General features: G+C 42.3%; 1 protein-coding gene across 2 annotated transcripts in view; it reads left to right on the top strand.

Moving 5' to 3' along the window:
• The window catches only part of STX3 (syntaxin 3), a 52,612-nt gene extending 30,117 nt beyond the window's left edge, over positions 1-22,495 (top strand). Inside the window, exons 3-11 of one of the 2 annotated variants that reach the window (XM_074231409.1) lie at positions 6,206-6,305; positions 7,680-7,754; positions 9,098-9,165; positions 11,499-11,607; positions 12,291-12,364; positions 13,089-13,223; positions 15,440-15,550; positions 18,047-18,162; positions 21,222-22,495. In XM_074231409.1, the coding sequence (XP_074087510.1) occupies positions 6,206-6,305; positions 7,680-7,754; positions 9,098-9,165; positions 11,499-11,607; positions 12,291-12,364; positions 13,089-13,223; positions 15,440-15,550; positions 18,047-18,130 (756 nt within the window). In that variant the 3' untranslated portion in view covers positions 18,131-18,162; positions 21,222-22,495. The remainder of the gene's footprint in view (positions 1-6,205; positions 6,306-7,679; positions 7,755-9,097; positions 9,166-11,498; positions 11,608-12,290; positions 12,365-13,088; positions 13,224-15,439; positions 15,551-18,046; positions 18,163-21,221) is intronic. The other variant, XM_074231410.1, reaches the window with a different exon arrangement.
• The last annotated feature ends 1,398 nt before the right edge of the window (positions 22,496-23,893 follow it).

The raw sequence follows: 23,893 nt of genomic DNA, 5'->3' as shown, positions 1-23,893 counted from the left end.
GGAGTAATTTATCTGCCTTCCATTTCCTAATTAGATTCCCCTTCCTAATTAGCTCCTTAGGGCAGAGACAAGGTCTTTGGGAGTGGTCCACTCTTGCCCATCTTGATGAGGGCAGTGATTAGTGTAATGGGTGTGTTATAATTAGTTCCATGGAGCAAACATTAAAATGAAGTCTGACAGATTTGGTTTTTGCTTAAGTGACTTCCTGAGATGATCTGTGATGACTTCTTGGGGAAGGTCAGGAATAATTGGCCTGGATGGGGATCAAGTAGTTTAGTAATTTTAAGCCCCTTTCAGTTAGGCCATAGAAGATTTAAGATAACAATTCATTTATTCAGTTACAAAAAGCCATCAATTGATTTCTTTGTGTAATAGGCTGCAGACCTTTAAATATAAAAAGCAAAGCAAAATAAAACAGGATGTGATAGTGACCTCTTGTAGGATTATATCTACCTAAGTTTTATTGAAAACCAAAATTGGTGAGCATCTATTTATGTGCTGAGGCCTGTGCTGAGTGCTGGGGATACAAAGAAAGGCAAAAAACAGTTCCTGTCCTCAAGTCTAAAGATTTAAACAGAAGATTTACAGGCAGAATATTATATAATTATTTCTCTTTCTTTGCTGTTTGATTAAATTTTTTTTGTTTAAGAGTTTTAAGGGTTTTTTTTTTTTGTTTTTGCAAGGCAAATGGGGTTGTTTAAAGAGTTTTAAAAAAAAGGAAAAGGTGATGATGATGCTGATGATGCTGATGATGAAGGAGAAAAGGAGCAACCACATGGTGTCATGACTAATGGGCTTGCTACAGATGCCTGGCCTGGCATTAAATCCACCTCTGATTCATGCTGGCTGATTCTAGGCAAGAATCTGAGGGGCTAGGAGTCTGGGAGTCAGGAGCCCTGATTTCTCTTTCAGACTCTTCCCCAGGATAACCAGCTTGGGGTTGTTATTTGCTTTCTTCTTATCTATAATAGGAAATTCCTTTCCAGCTTTAATATTCTGTCACTGTAGGGTCAGCAGCCTTTTAAAATGAATAATAATGATAATATTGATAATAAAAGCTAACATTTGTACAGCACTTTTAAGGTGGATTCTCACATCAGTTCTGGGGAAGGAAAAAACTATAGATGGGGCTCAGAGACTTTTAAAAATTAACATTTAATTTTTTTCCTCATTTACATCCCTCCTTGAGAGGGCAAGCAATTTTATTATGATTACACATGTTCAGTCATGCAAAACATGTCAATATTAGCCATGTTGTAAAAGAAAATGCAGATTGAAAAATAAAGAATAATAAAGGGGAAATAAAAAGCATGCTTCAATCTCCATTCAGACTTCATTAGTTCTTTCTCTGGAGGTGGATAGCATTTTCATCCAGGCTACAGAAGAATAAACAATATATTTATTTGGTTGCAAAAAGCAATTAATGTATTTCTTCAGAAATAAGTCCTTTGGAATTGTCTTGAATGATTGTATTGCTAGGAATAACTCATTCACAGCTGATCATCCCACACTATTTCTATTACTATGAATGATGTTCTTTTTGTTTTGCTTACTTCACTTTGTATCCATTCATGTAAGTCTTTCCAGGTTTTTCTGCTCAGAGTTTTTAAGTGACATTACCACTGAGTGTAGAAGGTGGAATTCCAATCCAGATTCTCCCAAGCACGAGTCCATTGCTTTCTTCACCATACCAGGCTATCTCAAGAGAGAATGAGAGACAGCTGAGGTCTTCGTTTTGGCAAGCTTATATATCTACAGATAGGTTTTTGTTTTCCATTGGTCTGTTCAGTTTGGTAGAATTCTGGCTAGATGGGACCTATGCACCTGGATTATTTATACAGGTGGCATGGTGGATCTTACTAAGACTTTGAACAGTTGGTTACAACTAGTGCTGCCACCAGAGTCTCTTATAAAGTTCCAAGAAATCATTCTTTAACTGAGAAATGTCTTGAGCTTGAATTAGACTGACCTCTCAGCTCAAACAGGGTTTCAGGGGTCACCCAGATGTAAAAGGAATCCTCACAATAATCCTCCTCTTAGAGATGTCATTCAGCTAATTCACCTCTGGCTCAGTCTCACTGAAAATGTGGCCAGTATATATAAATACAGGACCCAGTAAAGCAGCCCTTCCCTTGGGGCCAGTCTTGTAGCAAGCTTTTTAAAAATACCTACTGTGTGCTAAGTATTGGGTTGTACTAGGTGGTCACTAGGGGCCCTTCCAGTTTCAACATTAAATGGTTCATTCAGTGGAGTTAGATCTGGAGGAAACCTTAGGTCAGGGAGAGGAAGGACATTTTCCTAGCTGATATAACTAGAAAGATCTCAGACAGGAAGCTAGATCTGCCTCCAAACCCAGTGCTCTCTTACTGTCCTCCAGTCTGTTGTCAACCTGAAGGCCTGGGGATTATTCTGAATAGGAAATACTTTTTTAAGAGATTTTCTGAGGAAGCTAATCCATTAGTTTGGCACAACCTAGGACTTTTGATCTTGTTATACCCCAAAATGTCATTTTTAATGTTGATAATGTTTGGGATTTTGTGAAAAGTGGGACAGTGAAAGGAGCTTAAGGAGTTATCTTTGGATAATGAGGACCCTCCTGGCCTCCACCATGGGGGAAAGTGAGGTGGGTTCCCAGTGGACCCTCGAAGGTCATATCAAATGGTGGCAAGCAGGGAAGGTGGGGGGGGTTCAGTGGTTAGGGTGCCAGTTTGAGAGTGAGAAAAACTAAATTTTATTTCCATCTCCATTATTTCGCCTATTTATGGTGATGAAATGACCCTAGGTCCTCAAAGATCAATCATGCTGGCAAGATGAGAGAGCCCTGGCAGGCTTGTTCACTCTGGAAAGGTTTTGGGTGGGTGCCTGGAAGTGGATTGACTAGAGCAGCCTAGCTTAGTCTGGAGAGAATCATCGCCATCTCAATGATGATGGTGGATGAATTTTTGGACCCAGAATGTCTTAAGACATCTTTCAAATGATAGAGAATAGGTGGAAGGAGCCAAGTGGAGGGATTTATTCTGAGACAGTTTAAGGGGTCAACCAGATGTAAAAGGAATCCTCACAATCATATGTCATTTCTTGGCAAATACTCATGCAGTGGGCAATGACAGGTCCTCAGTCTTTTTTTTGTTTCCATCATTTTATAGGTGACCTTACAGAGAGTCAGGAGTCTTAAAGGAGGATGTGGCACTGGAAGGGAGGAAGGGATGGGGAACTTTGTGTTCTAAATTGGCTATAGGTTTCTTTTTTTTCCTTTTTTTGTAAGACAATGGGGTGAAGTGACTTGCCCAAGGTCACACAAGCTAAGTAAGTATTAAGTGTCTGAGGCTGGATTTGAACTCAAGTCCTCCTGACTCCAGGGCTGGTGCTTTATCACTGTATTAACTAGCTGCCCCTTAAAGGGGATATCTTATTTTTGCATCTCAATCATCTGATGCAACTCTTTTGATGTTTCTCTTCTGATTTAGAAAAACAATTACACAAAAGGTACCAATGCAGCCACTACACACATCCAATAGTGTTTGCCACCTTCCAAATCTGTGGAGACATCCAGGTGGCCTAGTGCTTAGAGAGCTCCACTGGGAGTCAGACCCATCTGCATTTGAATCCTGATCCACATTACTTGAGTAATGATGAGCAAATAATATAACAATATATAGCAAATATAATAACAATAATAGAAATAGCCTTTGTATGGTGCTTTAAGGTTTGCAGAGTTCTTTGCAAATATTATCTCAACCTTATAACAACTCAAGAGTGGTGGTACTGTCATTTTACTGAGGGGGAACAGAGGCTGAGGCTGTCTCCTCTGTAAATTGTGTTGTTGTGAGGAAGAAATTTTATCTCATACAAAGCTTTGCAAATCTTAGGAAGCAATATAAATATTGGCAGATATTCTTTTGTGGCACTTCCTTCCCCCTCCCTTTATACTTTTTTTTTTAGCTTTTGCAAGGCAGTGGGGTTAAGTGACTTGTCCAAGGTCACACAGCTAGGTAATTATTAAGTGTCTGAGGCCAGATTTGAACTCAGGTCCTCCTGACTCCAGGGCTGGTGCTCTATCCACTGTGCCACCTAACTTACACCCATCCACCCAGAGAAGTGTGTGATTTAATTGTCTGTTCTTTGATGCTGATACTTACAATTAATCAGAATTAATTTCTTTTTCAGTGTTGTTTTCATTTATATTAGTATAGTCATTATCTAGAGTCTGTTCAATTCAGCAAGTCTTCCTATGATTCTTGTAATCCTGAAATCATCTATCATAAGTAGTAGATTGAAGCTGGAAGGGATCTAAACTGGTATTCGTTTCAACCCCTGTTTACAATTGAGGAAACTGAGGCCCAGAGATTAGATGAGTTGTCCAGGATCACAGCACTAGTCAGATTCTCAGGTAGGATTTGATTCTAGATCTTTTGGACTTCCCCTCCTTATCACTGTCCTGTTCACTCTGGAAAGTCATCTCTATTTTGTCTATGAGCAATATTTCATTATGTTCATATATCATAGTTTATTCAACTATTTGGGCACCCTCTTTGTTTCTAGTTTTTGCTACAAAAACTACTGCCATCAATATTTTGGTCTATGTAAGCCCTTACTGTCTTCTTCTCCTTGGGATATATGCTCATTAGTGAGATGGTTGGATTAATTCTCCTTGTATCCTCATAATTATCAGAACTTTGGACTCCATAACAATGCAGTATTGGGTTCCGATATCTTGTTACAGAGAGTGAGACAGAGAGATCCTTCCTGTATGTCATTAGCTAGTCTCAGGACTGTCTTGTGACACTCTCTGTTCCTAGGACAGAATGTTACTGTGCCTGTTTTATGGTTTTGTATTTGTGCAATCAGGTATAGGAATGGGCAGAAGCCAAATAATCCTTCACCCCATACCTACAGGAGCATGATTTCCAAGGTATAACCTTGAGGTCATAGGTCTGTCCTCTCTGACACATGCTCAGGAAGACTGAGCAACTCAGCAGTTGCCTCTTTAGGAGAGTAGACTTATGGATTGATGCTTATGGATTGATTGATTCCCCTTTCACTTTTCAGGCGAGGGAACTGAGGCCCAGAGAGGACATCTGGCTAATAAATGGCAGAGCTGGCATTTGAGACCAGATCCTCTTGCATGTGATGTTATATCCTTCCTTGTGACTTCATAGTCTTGGATACTTCTAGCCCTGAGATGATTAATTCTCAAAGAGTTCTTAGATTTCTTTGAAAAAACAAGGTTTTTTTGGTTGGGGAAAAACAAAGGATACCTTTATTTTTCATTAAGCTCTGACTAAACATAGACATCTTCTCTAATGATTTAAAAATATTCTGAAAGGGGGTCTGGAGGCATCACTAGACAGATTGCCCAGGGGTTCCAAAGTACATAAGAATAAGAAACTCTTCTCAATTTTTTCCTTAGATCTAGCTTGATCTAAGTTTTTTCAGATTTTTTTATTTTGCAAAGCAATAAGGTTAAGTGGCTTGCCCAAGGCCACACAGCTAGGTAATTATTAAGTGTCTGAGGTCGGATTTGAACCCAGGTACTCCTGACTCCAGGGCCAGTGCTCTGTCCACTGCACCACCTAGCCACCCCTTGATCTAAGTTTTAATATTCCAAGTGAAAGTTTGACTTTTTCCCCTTCCATCATTCTGCTTCATTGGCAGTGAATAGGGAGATCCAAGGAACTATCTTGATTCTGGATACATCATTCTTGAAAAGCTTATTCAATTTTTTTTTTTTTTTTTTAGGTTTTTGCAAGGCAAATGGGGTTAAGTGGCTTGCCCAAGGCCACACAGCTAGGTAATTATTTAAAGTGTCTGAGATTGTATTTGAACTCAGGTACCCCTGACTCCAAGGCTGGTGCTTTATCCACTGTGCCACCTAGCTGCCTCTCAATTTTTTTTAAATTAAAAAAAATTATTTTTATTTATGTAAGTGGGGTTAAGAGTGACTTGCCCAAGGTCACACAGCTAGGCAACTATTAAGTGTCTGAGGCCGGATCTGAACCCTGGTCCTCCTGACTTCAGGGTTGGTATTCTATCCATTGCGTCACCTAGCTGCCCCTTAAAGGCATATTCAATTGACCATTTCAAGGTCCATTTAATTATTTCTGTCTCAACAAAACCAGGAAAAGAGACTGGACTCAGCAAGAAACTCTATAAGAATTCAGAGTTTTCTTGTCTATGATAAAGGCATTTCTTCCTTCCTTTCTAGATTGAGGAAACTCGACTCAGCATCGACAAGATTGCAGAGAACGTGGAAGGAGCTAAGAAACTTTACAGTATCATCCTCTCAGCCCCAATTCCAGAACCAAGTGAGTTGATTCACCATGAGCTAGCTCTTTCCACCTAGTCAAGCCACCCTCAGTTTCCACCAGATGCCGTGTTCAGGAGAGCTGCTGAATTAATGAATGTATTAACGGCATCATCTACCTCATATAGTCCTAAGTTCCTCCTAGGTCCTATTCTATCTGTCCAACTTGCCCCAGCAAGAGATAGAGAGTCAGACGGAGAGAGAGAGAGAGAGCGAGAGAGAGAGAGAGAGAGAGAGAGAGAGAGGAGAGAGAGAGAGAGAGAGAGAGAGAGAGAGACAGAGAGAGAGAGAGAGAGAGAGACAGAGAGAGAGAGACAGAGAGGCCATCCCTGTGTGTCCTTAGCTAGTCCCAGGTCTTTTTGACTTCACCTCCTGATCAGCATCCTGGTTCCTGGCAGATGAGCTTCCTTCTCGGTCTCCCTTTTAGACCCTATCACTTAGCCTTCTGTGATTTTTTTTTTTTAATTCTCCCCTATCTCTCTTCTCCTTGCCCCTCCCCTACCTCACCCCCAATTTGTTACCATTGTCCTATGGCTAATACAGATCTGAGCCTTTCTCCAAGGCCCAAGTCAACCCCATCTTTTCCATGAAGTTTTCCTAACTCAACCCTGCTAGAATTCTTCCTTCTCAGAGTCTCTAAGGTATTCATAATCAAAATGGCAGTTTTTAGTACTTAATTATGAATCATCTGTAATTATTTCAGGTATGTATATTTTTCTGAAGTGATTGTGAACCCTTGAGGCCAGAGAACCAAAGTTCTTATGGAAGTGTCACAGATTCTAGCATCATGGGATCCTAAATTTAGAGATGGAGGGGACCATCTAATCCAACCTCTTCATAATTACAGAGGGGGAAACTGCGCCTCAGAGGAAGGATGTGATTTGCTCAGGGTAATACTGGTAGCACATCATAGAGCTAGATTAGTGAATGTTGATGTTGGATGTTCTCTCATGAGACCCAGTGAGTGATATCATCTCTTCTTGGCTCATTCATGTTTACATAACTTGGTCAAATCATTTCCCTTCTCTGAGTCTTATTTATTTCTCTCTAAAATGAGGAGGCAGGAGCAGATGATTATTTAGGTCCGCTCTCGGAACTTTTTTTTTTTGTAAGGCAGTGGGGTTAAGCTATTTTCCCAGGGTCAGATAGCTAGGTAATTATTAAGTGTCTGAGGCCGCATTTGAACTAAGATCCTCCTGACTCCAGGGCCAGTGCTCTATTCACTGCACCACCTAGCTGCCCCTCTCTGAACCTCTTATGATAAATTCTTTGGTGGTCTTAGATATACTGAGAACTCCAACTCTCTTCTATTGATGCTCACATCTATAAAGATCCTCCTGCCCCTTATTTTTTTCTTCTGTCTTTGTTTTCTCAGAAACAAAAGATGACCTAGAACAGTTAACAGCTGAGATTAAGAAAATGGCCAACAGCGTGCGGAACAAACTAAAGAGTAAGAGGAAAATGTCTCTGAGTCCCTTCTGATCTCTAAGCACTTTCTATCCCACTGTTGGCACTGTGCTCATAGCTCACTGTGTCTCCCTCCTCATTGCTAGTTCTGGTCAGAGGGATCTCACCTCTTCTGCCTCTTGGCTGATTTCTATTTCTTGAGAATCACTTCTTCTTTTTCGCATCAGCCTTTTTTCCCCCAGGAATACTTTTGCATATAACTTTCCACATCTCCTTCTATGGCACATATAATTATGTCATTTTTTGGGGACATCTTGGTGGGTGAGGCTCGTGGAGACAGATGAGGATGGGACTATTTAACTTGGGGAGGTACTGCTCAAGATGACAATATGATTTCTCCCTAATGACCTGATCCGGGATGGGTTATGGGGTGACTTTCAGGAGGGAGGGCAGGGTTCTGTTGTCCAATACTCTGGTTAGAACACCTTTAGAATACTGTGCTTTTCATGAAGGCTATTGATAAGCCGAATGGCATCTAAAGTGGGAACAACCAGAAAAGTGAAGGGCCTAGAATTAATGCCACATGAAGGTTGATTGAAAGAACTTGGGAGCATTTGGGATGGAAAGGATAAGATGTTTGGTGAGCAAGTATGGATGAGAGCTGATTGGAAACTCCTATGATGTAGAAGATCATTTAGATTTATTCTCCTGAGTTAAGAGGGAAGATGTACACCCTAACAGCAACATGGGGGTGATGACCAACCTTGATGGACTTGTTCATTCTATCAGTGCAACAATCGGGGACAATTTTGGGGTATCTGCAATGGAAAGTACCATCTATATCCAGAGAAAGAATTGTGAAGTTTGAACAAAGACCAGACTATAATCTAGGGGAAAAAACCCGTTATCTTATTATGTAATTCTGCTATCTCTTATACTGTATTTTTCTTCCTTAAGGATCTGATTTCTCTCACATCATATTCAACTTAGATCAGTGTATACCATGGAAACATTGTAAAGACTAATAGACTGCCTTCTGTGTGTGTGTGTGTGTGTGTGTGTGGAGGGGGAGGGAAGTGAGATTAGGGGAAAAATTGTAAAACTCAAAAGAAATAAAATCTTAAAGACAAAGGAAAAAAAGAGGGAAGACATAGGAGCAATGAGAGGAAGTTTCAAAAGGGCAGATTTAAACTTGATGTCAGGAAAAAGTTCTTGTTGAGGAACTGCCTTGGGAGGAGTGGGATTTCTTTAGGGTACTTCTAGCAGAGTCTGGATGCCCACTTGTTACGTGTTGCAGAGGCAGTTGTTTTTCAGGTCTGGGCTGGGCTAGATGACCCCGAGGTCCCTTTAATTTGGAAATCCTATAATTCTGTGATCCATTTCCAGACATGGAGAGGCACATCGAGCAAGACGAGGTGCGGTCATCGGCAGATCTTCGAATACGGAAATCCCAGGTGCTGTGTTTAGCTCCTTGCCTTTGCTATCATGGGATTAAGTATTTGTGGCATGCTTTTTGTGGGCCTGACTCCCTGAGTGGTTCTGTCAGAATTAAAGAAATATCTGGTCCCTGTCCTTAAGTTGTTTATAATCTGGTCAAGGAGGTTATATTTGCCCTCATGAAGCAACAAGAGGATGCTTAAAGAAGGTTGTCAACTTGAAAGGCAAAAAACCAAACAGTCCTTGTCAGGGGTCTCAGTCTAATGGGAGAGACCACAGTATGTATAAGCAAGGTATGTCCAGGATAAGGGGATGGCTGCAGAGTGAAGGCCCAAAGATCGAGAAGGACTGCAGTCTCGGAGTTCAGCGGGCATCTGGAGTCTTTAGAGCTGGAAGGAATTTTCGATATAATTTAAGGAATCTATAATGTAAAGGAGGTGGTGAAGTCCCAGAGATATGAAGTGATATGTCCAAAGTCACTAGCTAATAGAACTCGCAGAGTCGAGACTGGGGTCAAATAGAAATCAATAGGCTATTGGGGGGATCAGTAGTCTGGGAGCAGGCCATGGAGGATGGAGAGGATTTCTTTAAAGTGGGGATTCTTAACCTCTTTCATGTTCTGGACCCCTTGGGCAGTCTGGGGAAGCTATAGATCCTTTCTCAAAAGTATATGGTTAAAAGGCAAAAAAATGGAAGAGGATTCCAAAGGAAACCAATTCTCCTGAAATGAATCAGCATGAATATATAATTCAGTTATTCAATCATTTTCTAGTCATGTCCTACTGTTCATGACCCCATTTAGTGTTCTCTTGGTAAAGAGGCTCAATGGTTTGCCATTTCCTTTTCTAACTGATTTTACAAATGAAGAAACTGAGGCAGACAAGCTGCAGTGGCTTGCCCAGGGTCCCACTGCTAGTATCTGAGACCAGATTTGAACTCAGGAAGATGAATTCTCCTGACCAGGCACAGTACCCTATTCACTGCACCATCTATCTGCACAAATGTATTACATATATATTTATATCTCTACAGATTTACAGGTGTATATATGTATATAAACCTTAATAACAATAAATTATGTCTAAATTTATCAATATGAGTTAATTTCAATATAATTTGTTTATTGTTATTAGTATTCTGTATTTTTATAAAGACAAGTTCATGGACCCAGAATTCTAGACCATGAGGGTGAAAACTTCACAGATTTAGGGGTATTTTCTCTGGATTTCCAGTATCGTCAGAGATATTATTAAATAAAAATGGGGCTGGATCTGAGAGGGCTAAGATCCTAATAGTCAAAAGAATGCTGGATAGGGAGTCCAAAGATGAGTTCAGATTTAGTCACTTCCACTTACCATTCAGATGACCTTGGACAAGTCATTGAATCCCCTTGGGCCTCCATTTTCTCAAGTGTGAAATGAGGGGGTTGGACCAAGATGAGCCCTGAAGGTCCTTTCAGCACTAGATCTGTGATTTAAGTTTCACAGTGGAGAGGGTATTGGACCTGGAGTCAGGAAGACCTGAGTTCAAATCTTGCCTCATGCACTTATTAATCAGACTCTTGGCAAGTCATTTAACCTATCTCTGCCTCATTTTCTCCATCTATAAAATGGAAAATGATAATAGCGCCTACCTTCCAGGATTGTAGTGAGCATAAAATTAGTTAATATTTATGGAGCACTCTGTGAAGCTTAAAGCTGAGCTATATGACTGCAAGCCATTATCCTGACTTGGTTCTCTAGGAGCCGCTGTAGCTGGGTTTTGGGGTTCTTTTTGCATGATAACTGTTATTTTGAGGAGCATTAATCTGGCAGCTCTGTATAGGGCCGGCTGGAGGTGGGGTAGAAACTGGAGGCTGTGGAAGAGCCCATGACAGACGTCTGGGTTTGAGGCGAGGGCCTAGGTCAGCCTGGTGGCAGGGGACTCAGAAGGGATTAGTTTGAAGCACCATGGAGGATGAATCTGTGGGTCTTGGTTCTTGGTTCTTAGGTGGGGCAGGGGGCAGGGAGAGGGAAAGAAGGGGATCCAAAGAAGAGGAAGGAATAGGAGAAAGAGAATCCTAAGTGTGTGAGTCTAAGCTTTAGGGGATGAAATGGGAGGTCTCTCATGGCGAGCAGATGCAGGGGCTTATAGAGAGGAAGTACTGGGAACTGGATGGATATTTGGTATGGAGAGGAGGAAATGAGCATTCATTAGACCCCTACTGTGTACCAGGCTCTGTGTTGTTGAGCTCTTGACAAATTATTCCTTTGGAGGATTTGAGAAGGGGGGTTGCTGACTCCCCTAGACCTAGGTGCCTGGTGTCTGTCTGTCCTTCCCCTCACCCCTGACTCCCTCTCTTTCCCCACAGCACTCTGTCCTCTCCCGGAAGTTTGTGGAGGTGATGACCAAGTACAATGAAGCCCAGGTGGACTTCCGAGATCGTAGTAAAGGGCGCATCCAGAGGCAGCTGGAAATCAGTAGGTTCTTGGAGGGACCATGGGCCTCTCCCCATTCCACCACCCCCTCCTCATGACTGCCCAGCACCACCAAGGCCAGGTTTCTGATGCCAGGCGTGGGCTGCGAGGTTTACCTGGGCTTAGGCCACCCCCTGCTGGAGAGAGTGGGGAAGACAGTCAAGCTTACAATGTATTGTGGCAGCCCAGGGGGATCCAGACCCACAGGGGTCTTTGAGGACACCCCCCCCCCACTTTACAGATGAAGAAACTGAGGCTGGCTCAAGCTCACGTAGCGTGGCCTGTCCTTTTCTAGGTTCACAGCCTTTTGGACTCTGTCGGTTCTCCATGGCTCTTAGCAATCGTGCAGTTTTAATCCTCTTTTTCTCCTCAGTGAGAGACACCTAGTCTTAGGGGGAGGCTTAGAGTTAGAAGGGACCTCAAAGGCCACCCCACCACCTCATTTTACACACAAGGAAACTGAGGCTCAGGGAGATTAAGGGAGTTGCCTGAGGTCACAAAGCAAGTCAACGTCAGAGATTGAATTTGAACTTGTGTCTTCCCGGCCTCTGGGTCTGCTGATGCTCCTCCCAGCCCTGGTAGTTGAGAGGATGCCCAGTGGTTTTTCCTTTTTTCCCATGGGTTTCATGGTTTCCGGACACTAAAGGGTCTGATCTATGTCTGACACTCTTTCCTCTGGGCTAAAGCCGGCAAGAAAACCACAGATGAGGAATTGGAAGAGATGCTGGAGAGTGGGAACCCTGCCATTTTCACTTCTGGGGTGAGTCTTCTGAGAAGAGGGGGACTGGGGGGCTGGGCAGTGGAGAGGGGAGTCAGACACTGGGTTAGCTGATGGGAAGACAAAGACAAAAAGGAAACGGTTCCTGCCCTCAGGGAGCTTACATTCATGCTGGTTTGAGAGGCTGGGGCAAGGACTCAGGGTTGGGAAGTGTGGCACAGATGAGGACAGGTGCCCTCCTTCCCATTCCCCCCTCAGCCCTGCCCATCTCTTAGTTAAGAGGGCTGCTCAGTTTTCCTAGAGTACTTGATCTAGATTTCTCAGGTTCCCCTTTGTCTCAGCATCATTAAGTGAGATTGCAAAGCTGCTCCAGGGTTGGGCCCGCACCTGATTTCATCTGTGTCCTAAGCCTCGGACTTTGAACGAGGCAGTTGAAGGTGCCCCTTAGAGAGCCAGGCTTGGAGCCAGAAAAGTATTTGTTAAGCTCCTGGTTTCCATCAAGGATCCTCAGATCCTACTTTGGGCCATTTCTGGGGAACAGGGCTTTTCCAGCCCTTCCCCTGCCTCCCAAGGTGCCTTTCCTCTCAGATTACTTTCCATTTTCACTGATGTACCTGGTTGTTTGTGTGTCATCTCCTTTGATAGAATGACAACACTTTGAAGATGGGGACTGTTAATTTGTCTTTTTTTGACTGGCCCTGGGGAGGGGAGACAAGACAGCCGGGGTCTGGACCACATATGTAATGTGAGGGGCATTGTGTTGCAGATCATTGACTCTCAGATCTCTAAGCAAGCCCTCAGTGAGATTGAAGGACGGCACAAGGACATTGTCCGGCTCGAGAGCAGCATTAAGGAGCTGCATGACATGTTTGTGGACATCGCCATGCTGGTGGAGAACCAGGTACCTTGTTATGGGGCAGGGTCAGTGAGCCGGAGGAGGGCCCCAGGAAAGGAGGCAGGAAGGGATTTATTAGTTTAGGAAAACCAAGAGACATCGGGGGCTTCAGTTGGAGGCAGCCGGATGTAATCTAAGGCCTGATCAGAAGACCAGTATAGAATGGTAAGAGCATGGAATCTAGTTTTAAATCCTGGCTCTGCACTTACTGGCCATATGACCATGGCCAATTCATCTGTCTCGGAGAGTCTGTTTCCTTATCTGTTGAATGAGAAGCTGGATTAGACTTTCTCTAAGGTTCTTTGTAGCCTCAAGTCTTGTGTTTCTGGCTGGGCCCCAGATTAGCTGCATGATCATGTACAAGCCATTTCTCTGAACCTCAGTTTCTTCATCTGATAAATAAAGATAATAACTGCTCAGTAGGTGGTTATGAGGAAAATGCTTTGTGAACTGTAAATATTCCAGCTGATTGGTGACCCCATCCTTGGGGACTGTTTCTTTCCTTAAGTACATATTGCAATCTCTTCATATGCACCATCCTGTCTGATTCTTGTTCATGTCCCCCCGCATCAGTTAGTTCACTGTAGGAGGCACCCCAATGTGCTGAAGGCCTTCCTTGCTTGGGGGTGGTGGTGGTGTGTGGATGGAGTGAACTGTAATAAAAATATTAATTTTTATTCCTTTTACCATGACTGTAAGGCTTAGTTTTAACCCCTCTTTCCTATTGATGAATTAGCAAAGTTAGTTCCCAGGGCTCATGTTGGATAGGAATCTCCCCTTCTCTCTTTCTTCTCTATTGAGTTCACTTCATCTTAGGTGCCAGGGACCCCAATTGTTCTCCTCTAGACTTTAGCACCCACTTCTCAAGTTCTCCTCCTCCACTTTCTGTTTTTTGCCCACAATGCCATGCGAGGATCGGGTATGAGACTTGGGGAATGGTGAGTGTGCTCTTATTCTGTTTCCAGTCTTGTCTCCAGTGACGGGGGAGGGCTGAGGAGGTTTTAGTGCATGGGGTATGGGGTCTTCAGCTTTTGAATGATCTGAAGAAAGGATTTAGGTTTCTTTTCTTGCCACAAGAAATGGGGGTGTCAAGTGCATGAAAGACTCCTTCCTAGAAGAAGGAGAGGAAGGAGTCCACAAAAGCAGCCAGGGTAGGCCAAATTTCTCCAACACTTAGAGTCGAGCTGAGGTTCTTTTTTTTTTCCGGCAAGGTAGTGGGGTTTAGTGACTTGCTCAAGGTCACACAGCTAGGTAATTATTAATGTACAAGGTCAGATTTGAATGCAGGTCCTCCTGACTCCAGGGCTGATGCTCTATCCACTGTGCCACCTAGTTGCCCCTCAAGCTGAGGTTCTTAGTCTTTTTTAATACTTGGACCCCTTTAACAGTTTGGTAAAACTTATGGATCCTGCTCAGAAAAATTTCAAATACATAAAATAAAACAATTGGATTACAAAGGAAACTGATCATTGAAATATTAACATTTTTTTAAAAAAGTTCAAGAACATGGATTAAAACTCCATCTTAAATGACATTAAAATAAGATCATCATGAGATGACCTTTGAAAAACCAGGATCCCATTAAGGACTGACTCTTTGGTTATGAAAGAAGTCAATGAGGCAGGAGAGGATGGGACACTGGTATCTGAATGACTCCCAGAACTGGTGATAAAAGACCTGTAGGAAGGAAGTGTGGCCTTAGACAGTGTTGGATTTGGCACTCAGAGGTCTGGCTTTTCTATTCCTGGTCTGGTTCCTTGTTAATGAGACAACTTTATACAAGCTTCAGTATCCTCACCTGCAAAGTGGGGATAAAAATACTTGCATCCCCCTCCCCCCCTTAGAGATTATGAGAATCACATGAGTCTTTAGTAAGTGACCCTTAACCTGAAGAGGAGGGCTAATGGTGTTAAATTCACTTCACCTCTGGCCTTCAGTTTCCCTTTTAGTTAAATGATCAGATTGGACTAAATGATACCTTAGGGGTCTAACAGTTTTAAATCTATGATGCCACTTGGGCAAGGCCATTTCTCCTCTTTGACCTCAGTTTCCTCTCAAATAAGATGACCACTAAGGCCTTTTCTAGGTCTAACTTAAGATTCCTGGACTTGCCTACTCTTGGCTCTATGTGGCCCACCATGGGGGCAGTTCACTATGGGTCAGCAGTCCTGAGGAAGGGAAGTGGGCTTTTGCAGGTGGTGACCACTGTCTGTCCTTCACAGGGGGAGATGATAGATAATATAGAACTGAATGTGATGCATACAGTGGACCATGTGGAGAAAGCTCGGGATGAGACCAAGAAGGCCGTGAAATACCGTAGTCAGGCCCGGAAGGTGAGAGACCCCTGGGGTCTTGCCTGAAGAGAAACCTATCTTGCCTGCTATTTCTCTTTCCTATTTTCTTCTGTGTCTACTGTGCTTTCTGCTGCCGTTGCCTCTCACATTCCTGGAAAGGGAGCCATGATTGATCGCATTGAGAACAACATGGACCAGTCAGTGGGCTTCGTGGAGACAGCTGTGGCTGACACCAAAAAGGCTGTGAAGTACCAGAGTGAAGCCCGGAGGGTGAGAGCCTTGGCCTTGGCACCACCTACCTCATCCCTATCCTGGTTGACCCTTCCTGTCTGTCTTCTGCCTCAATCCTCCCAGTAGAATCACTAACACCCTTTTATTCCTTTTTTGGACTGGCATGAATCCTGTTTTCATATAAACTAAGGCATAAAGAAGGTGCTGGACTAGGAGTCACATGAGCCAGATTTGAGTTATAGGCTTTCTACTAATCATGAGACCTTTGAGTAAGTCACTTTCCTTCTGGGATTCAGTTTTCTTATACACTAAGGAACATCCCTATAATAAGGGCCCTTGGTTTGCTTATCTGTTGAGTAGGGTTTCTTGTTTCCTCATCTGTATAATATGAGTCCTTGGTTTTCTCATGTGTACAATGAGATGTGGGGTCTTGGTTTCCTTTTACAGATAATCTAGACCCCATTTCCTCATCTGTTCAATGACGATCTTTGGTTTCCTCATTTGTACCAGACAGTCTTTACGGTTCCTCACAGAGTGGACCTATAAACCAGAACTCATGCCTTGAAAACAGTGATTTAGGCATTACGCCAAAATCTCACCTCTTATTGGGTCCGATGGGTAGCTCTGAGTCTTCCAGAACATGACTTCCTTGAGCACTCTTCTCCAGAGGCTTGCTTTGACCTCAGAAAGGAAGGCTGTGCCTCTTCTATCACTTTGTTACTTCACCAGTCGTGGACCAAGAAGCCTAACTGCAATCCCTACTTCTGGCATGATGATGGCATTTTAGAGGCAGTGTAGCATCATGACTTGGAGTTAGATGACCTGGGCTATGGTCCTAGCTGGGGCATATTCTAGCTGGGTGATGTGAGCATGGACTAACTACTGTGCTCTGTAGAAATAAAAAACAGTCCCATCCGAATACTGCCCTTGTCAGTTCCTTCCTTCAGCATCTAAAGATATTTTTGCACAAGCAGCGGCAGTTTCTCAGACTTTTCTTTCTATCTGTTTTCTGGCATCTGGCATCCTTGCTGTCTCTCTGTCTCCACCAAGTTTAACTGTTTTCTTTGCTGGGGTTAAGGGAGCTGGAAACCTCTCCAGAATACTTCTGGACTGCTCTTTATCACACCTTCTCTTCAGAGATCTCTTTGTATTCTAGTTAGATTTTCTAGAGCTCTATCATTTCATGCCTAGGATGCTGGGGTGATAGTAACCCCCAACCCCCCAATGGCTTAATCTATTAAGGAGAGTGTACTGGGGATGAATTCAAGAGAGACTTGGGTTCAAATCCTCCCAGTTCACTTCATCTCTCTGAACTGATTTTCCTCCTTTGTAAAATAGAAGTATAACGTCTATTGAACCTGGATTTTTGTGTGGTTCAAAGGAGTTTATATATGGAAAGAACTTTGTAAAAATTGGAAGTTCTATTTAAACATCAGCTATCATTGGTAATAGTTGTGATAATCATGTGGAGGTTTGGAATAATTCTGTATCCTTTCCTGCTGACATTCAGTTCAGTCCAGGTCAACATTTATTAGCCATTAGTCCTTCAAAAAACATTAATAAATACCTCTTATGTATTAGACACTCTGTGAGGTATAAAGGGGGTAGATGGGTGGGATTAGGTTTCCTCGATCTGTATCATGAAGAAGCTTTGGTTTCTTCATCTGTGCAGTGTGGGGAAGGGACTCGTTTTCTCTCTTGAATAAGGGGGGGATTTGGTTTGCTCATTTTTATACAAAGATAAAAATAAAATTCCCTTACTTTCAAGAAACTTACATTGTTACAGTAAGTAAATCTAGAAATTCAAACTCTTGATAGATCTTTGGTTAAAGTCAGAAGTTATCACTACTTTTTAAAGGGATAACTGATTCTCTGTGCTACAGACAGAATGCTTCTTTCAGTGCAGAGATGACTTACGCTGAATGGATTGATTTAAAGTCATAACAAGGTGGGAGCCACAGAGACTTTGTCCCAGAGCACCAAAATTTAGAATGTGTTCATAACATTTGCTCTCCTTTAGGAAAATGGAAATGTGGAAATGTGGAAAGTGTTAAATGTTCCTTCTTATTAATATTAACTAATTAAAATAAGAAACTAAAAGGCAGCCACTATCATGGAAGTGGCCTCTTCAGCAATGGTCTACTGTTCTCTGAGCTGAAATTGTTTTAAAAGTTGACTTGGGAGTGTTTTTGGTGCTCTTTACCAATTAATGCCTCCTTGGTGAGAGAACTGTTGCCAGTTAATTTGCATTTCTTGGTTATTTATGATAATTTCTTCTTCCTCTCTCTTATACCTCCCATCTAGAAAATGGTAATTATCATTATCATAGTTGTGGTGGCCCTGGGCATTTTAGCTCTGATCATTGGGCTTTCCGTTGGACTGAAATAACAGCAGCCCCCCTTGACTGTTGGCACTGAACTGTAAGTAATATGGACCTGGTCTTCTTTGGGGCTCTGTTGACTCTTAGAGAGAAAACTAACACATACTTGATTTCAGCATCTCTTCTGCTTCTGAAATCTCTTGGAATTCCTAAGCTGAGTCACTGGGGACTGGCCCTCAAGCTGTCGACTTTGTGCCTCTTCATTTAATAGGTCTTGTTTTGGGGCTGGCCTTTTTTCCTTTCCACCGGTGTTTCTGGGAGGAAGCATGCATCTAGATTCTCTGGGCAGTAGTGTCTTCTTTTTATATACTCAACTGGCTTGGTGAATCCTACAATTTGCTTTCTGTATCTGCTCCATTTTTGGGTTCTGTTTTATTCTTGTGGAAATAGAGCTATGGATTGGTCACTGGGAGGCTGGGTTTTGAGGGTTTGGTTTCTGGGCTCTTTCTCACAATTTGGGGAAGGTTTTTTTTTTAAATTAAAGATTTTATTATTTTGTTTTGAGTTTCACAATTTTCCCCCTAATCTTACTTCCCGACCCCCCAAACCCCACAGGAGGCAATTTGTCAGTCTTTACATTATTTCCATGTTGTACATTGATCTAAATTGAGTGTGATGAGAGAGAAATCATATCCTTAAAGGAAGAAACATAAAGTATAAGAGATAGCAAGATCAGACAGTAAGATATCAGGTTTTTTTTTTCTTAGTTTAAGGTAATAGTCCTTGGTCTTTGTTCCAACTCCACAGTTTAATCTAAACCTCAGTTCCCTTATCTGTAAAATGAAGGATCACCATAGTTACCCCTACTCTTAATCAAGGTTCTTGGGAAGAAGGCTGTTTTATAATCCTTTAAGCATTACCAACATGAGAATGATTAATGAATTGTTGGTTATTAATCAGTTCTCTTCAGGATAGGAGCCAAGTGGTCTGGTTGTAAGACTGCCTAATTCTGACATTTTGAGCAGTGAAATTTCTAGTCCTTTGTTTGATCTGCAGATATTATCTCAACTTCTTTCTGGAACATGGGAAGGGAACCTTCTATGACTAGTGAGATGAATAGTGGTCCAGTGGTCCAGAGGACAAGACTTAGAGCCAGGAAAATCTGAGTTCAAATCTTGCCTCTGACATATAATAGCTGAATGACCATGGCTAAGTCACTTCACCCTGTGCCTTAGTTTCTTTACCTGTAAAATGAATGTGGATGGACTAGATGGCCTCTAAAGCTTCTTTCATTTCTAAACTATGATCCTCTGGCTTCTGTCCTCAACCTCCTGTTTCTATCTTCTCCCTTCTTCCCTTCTGGTCTCATAAACACTCTCTCTGATTAAAGCTACTTCCTTCTTCTGTCCCTTTCCATTTCATGTGACAGGAGACATGGGCTCAGTGTCAGACCTTTCACTATGTTTAACCTGCTTTCTTTAGGGAGAGAAGAGATGAGGAAAGATGGAGTGATGGTCATGGGTTAAGGTTAGGGGACAATCTGCTTAGGAAAACCAAAAAATAGAAATATGAATGAAGCCCTGATGCAGGACTATTGAGTTGGACTTCCTTATGGTCAGAGGATCGGCATCTGAGCTCCACTGATATCAGACAAACATCTGGTATCTAGCTCCATTTTTCTTTCTTTTATATTATTTTCTTTTTATTTATTTTGCATTTAATTTTCCACCAGTTACAAGTAAAAACAAATTTTAACATTTGTTTTTAAAACTTTGAGTTCCAAATTCTCTTCTTTCCTCTCTCCCCTCCTCCCTTATTGAGAAAGTAATCAATTTGATATAGATTATAGTCATGCAAAAGATTTCCATAATAGTCATGTTGTGAAAGACCCCCCCCCCAAAAAAAACAAACCTCAAGAAAAATACAATTAAAAAATAGTATGCTTCAATCTGTATTCATATATCATCAACTCTTTCTTTGAGGATGGATAGCATTCTTCAACATAAGTCCTTCAGAATTGTCCTGGGTCATTATATTGCTGAGAAAAGCTAAGTCATTCACAGCTGATAATCCTTGCTGTTACTAGCTCCATTTTTCAATCTGGTCTTCATTTTCTCTTTCTAAGATGTGATTTTGGTCTCTCACTCAGCTACTCAATTGGAGGTTATTAGAATTAGTAAACTGCGGTGAAATAAGTGCTTTCAGATATTAGAATTAACCTTTAAAAAATTAAGTAGGCCCTAATTAACCACAGGCCCCTTAGTGAGTGAACATCAAAGCTCAAGTTAGCCTTCATAAAACTTCATTTTCAGTAGATTAACACAACTCTCCTTCCTAAACAGAATGTCTTACAGATAGTTTCTTCATCACGCTCTTGTTCCAAAGCTCATTCTGGGGAAGGGAGTAGTTTAGATTCTTGAGCATGTTGTGATATTTAAGAGCTCTGGACTTGGATTCAGGAAGACCTGAATTCAAATTTGACCTTGAACACTAGTTGTGTGACCTTGGACAGGTCACTTAACTTCTCTATACCCCAGTTTCTTCATCTGGGATAATAGTATCTACTTTGCAGATTTTTCCCAGGATCAAAGGAGATAGTTTTAAAGTATTTTGCATACCTTAAAGTGCCATATAAATGCTAGCTGTTATTATTAATTTTTTAAATTCTGCTAGTCTGACTGCACAAGCCTAGAATTTCTAAAATCTGGTGAAGGGTAAAAGATGCACTGATGATGTCATCATCCATGTAGTAGATTGGGGAAGGGTATTTTTCTCTCTCTGTGTCTCTCTTTCTGTTTATCTGTCTCTGTTTCTCTCTGTCTCCTCTCTCCCCCCATTCCTTTCTCTCTCTCTCTCTCTCTCTCTCTCTCTCTCTCTTTCACCCCTCTGTTTCTGTCTCTCTGCCCCCTCCCCTCCCTGTTCCATTCTCTAATTATTCATGGACAAAGGTTAGAGGCCTAACCATGACCTCTGGTGTCCCCTGAGCAGGTGGTGCCTGAGCAGTCCGCATTGGAGTTTGACAAGTGTCCAAAAAAGAATTGTGTGCATCCTTCCCTCTGAGAATGGGGAATTCCCTGTTCAGTGACTCAGGTGTGTGAGTTGGATCCTTTTGCCTAGTTGTTAATTGATTTCCTCTTTGCTATTCTTCCCTTTTTCCAGTAACTCCTCCTTGCCCCCCACTTCCTTGGCCTGCTGCTGAGTCCAGTTGATCCTCTCCGACTACCTGTGCACTGACCGACGCCTCCTCCCCTGCCTCTCCCAGAACCCGATCTTATCCCAACTGGATCCCTGTGCCTCTTCCTTTGGACTGGATGGGAGCTGCCTCTCAAAAGTCTCTGAAGAGTGAGCAGGACGTGTGCCTTTGTTCCCAAGTTCACCCCATCTGGGGCTTGGTTTTGCCATTTGCCCAGCCAGGAGGAATCTTACCTGTCCTGATCCAACCCAAACCTCTTTTTGGAGAGTCACGCTATCTCATCCTCCAGCCCTGAAATGCCTCCCAGGTCTCCCTGGTTAATCACCAAGCCTACTTTTCTGGCATTGCAACTTGGGAGCCCCCTTCAGATGCTTCCCAGAATGCTGCCTTCTACCTCATGGAATACTCTTTTCTCAGGAACTACAATAATTTTTCTTTATTGTCTATTTCTTTAACTAATGTTTAAGAAAACGGAAATTGGTCTCATTCTGCCAACTTTGACAAGGAAAGGGCTTAAATTGAGTCTCCCCCATTGGCAGGCTGACAACTCTAATCTTTGTAATGCTCCCTAGAAACTGGAATTAGAAAAGGCCCTAAGGCATAGGATGGTGGGTGATGGTAAAAACTGGGGCCTTTAAGAATGCACAGTCTTTTTCAAATTCAGCTTTTGGCTCTTTATCCTCTAAGCAAGCCAAGAGGCCAATATTGACTTTGGATTCTTGGGTGGTTATGTATATGTTCTCATGTGTGGCCGTTTACCAAGGGAAGGGCTGTGATGACCTAATCTTCTGAGGTCATCATTTGCCAAGGCTGAGTCCATCCTTGGCTGTGTTTGGAAGTGTGTGTACTGGAAACCAACGGTTGTCTAGAGGAGAAGGTCATGCAACTCTCTGTCTAATGGCCAGTGAGATCTCAGATATGAAAACTGGCTTATGGAGGAAGGGTGGGAGGTCTCATCCTTCCTACTATCACAAGATAAGGGTGGGGTCCAAGGCTTTTTGTCACTTGGTTTTTCCTCTGTCATGCTAGGTGCTCAGGGGTTTCTATAATTCTTTTGATTACTGTTCCATAAGGAACTGGAGAGGATATAAGGGGGTAGTAGTTGACCCTTTACCCTCTGGGGAGGGAAGGTAGACTTTCAGTTACTCAAATATGTGTGTGTGTGTGTGTGTGTGGATGAGAGAGAGAGAGAGAGAGAGAGAGAGAGAGAGAGAGAGAGAGAGAGAGAGAGAGAGAGAGAAAATCAGTCTGGGGAGTAGAGGTTCTGGATATAACCTCTAGAATTAGCTTGAGTAACTTTGTTGGAATAGATGAGAGACCAATCAGCCAATCAGATATTTGGGCAGCTTCGGAAGAAACTCTGATTAAAACACTCTTCCTGAACAGCTGCAGACAAGTGGCCATTATAGTCATGTGAGTGGATGAAATGACAAGGGAAAGAGTGTAGGGGACTGAAGATGGTTGAGGACAGAGCCTTGAAGAGAAACTATATAAGGGGCAGGTGGTAGTTTTGAAAATCAGCATTTCAAGATCACCCATAGTCTATTGGCTCACTTGCCTACTGGACCCTTGTCTTCTTTTCTCCCTAATGCACAGGTCCAGGTTGTGCCCACTAGAAATTAGTGGCCACTTAGGGGACTGAGGAGACCCTGTCTCCTACGGCCATGTTGATAGAGTCACTCAATTAGGATTGGGGCTTTGACTAAATGGTCTTTGCTGTTAATATACCCTCTACTTTCCAAAGAGGGTTTGCTCTCTTCCTCATTGTGCCATGGGAAAGCTAAGGGTATTGAAAAATCTCCTTTAGATCATCCAGAAGTCAGCTTTAGTGTGCAGAAGCTCTCATGGAGCTGATACTGGACTTATGTCAACATAAGCTGATCGCTCTCACCTGGTGAATAAGGTTTGTCCCCAAACTCATTGCTCCTTTATACCACAGGTGCCCACCATTCTTCATTGACTTAACCCTCAACCTTAATGACTCCAAGGATGGAGCAGGATCGCTAATCCAGGCTACTGTCCTATAGTGCCTTTTTGCAGGATATGTTCTAAATACCCTTCAATATGTAGACAGAGTCCAGGGAATTTCATGTTCTTGCCCAAGGCTGTGATGTCTGACATTGAAGAGGGGACTGGCCCTGGTGCCAAGAAGGAACAAACTCCAAATACACGACTTTGGTCTCTATGTGAGGCTGGGAATTGTATTGTGTGTCCAAAAACAAAGGGTTTTTGGTCTGTTTTTTTTTAAATGGAAAATTGATTATTTTATTGTTAATTTAAATAAATGAGTTAATATTGATTGTGAGAAGGCCTTGTCTCTCCCTAACTTCCTCTATGGATGTCCAATGATAAGAATTTCACTGGGACTAATACAATTTTTAGGTTTTGTTCAAATTCTGTATGACAAATAAATGCTTGGGAATGGGTCTTGGTGCAAAGAGACTAGATATGAAAATAAATTAACTCCCTCTTTTAAGTTAGCAGTCAAAAATGAGGTACCCTGCTAAGGGCTGAGGAATACTAAGATTAAATGACACTGACACTGCCCTCCAAGAACTGATGGTAGGGCTGCAGTGGAAATAGAAAAGAGAGTGGGAATGGGAGATATTTAGAGCCAGTTGACAGATTTTGAGCCTGA

The sequence above is a fragment of the Macrotis lagotis genome, chromosome 3, assembly GCF_037893015.1.
Source record: "Macrotis lagotis isolate mMagLag1 chromosome 3, bilby.v1.9.chrom.fasta, whole genome shotgun sequence".
NCBI lineage: Eukaryota > Metazoa > Chordata > Mammalia > Peramelemorphia > Peramelidae > Macrotis > Macrotis lagotis.
Note: the sequence above shows the minus strand (reverse complement) of the source record. Positions and strands in the feature narration are given on the sequence as shown.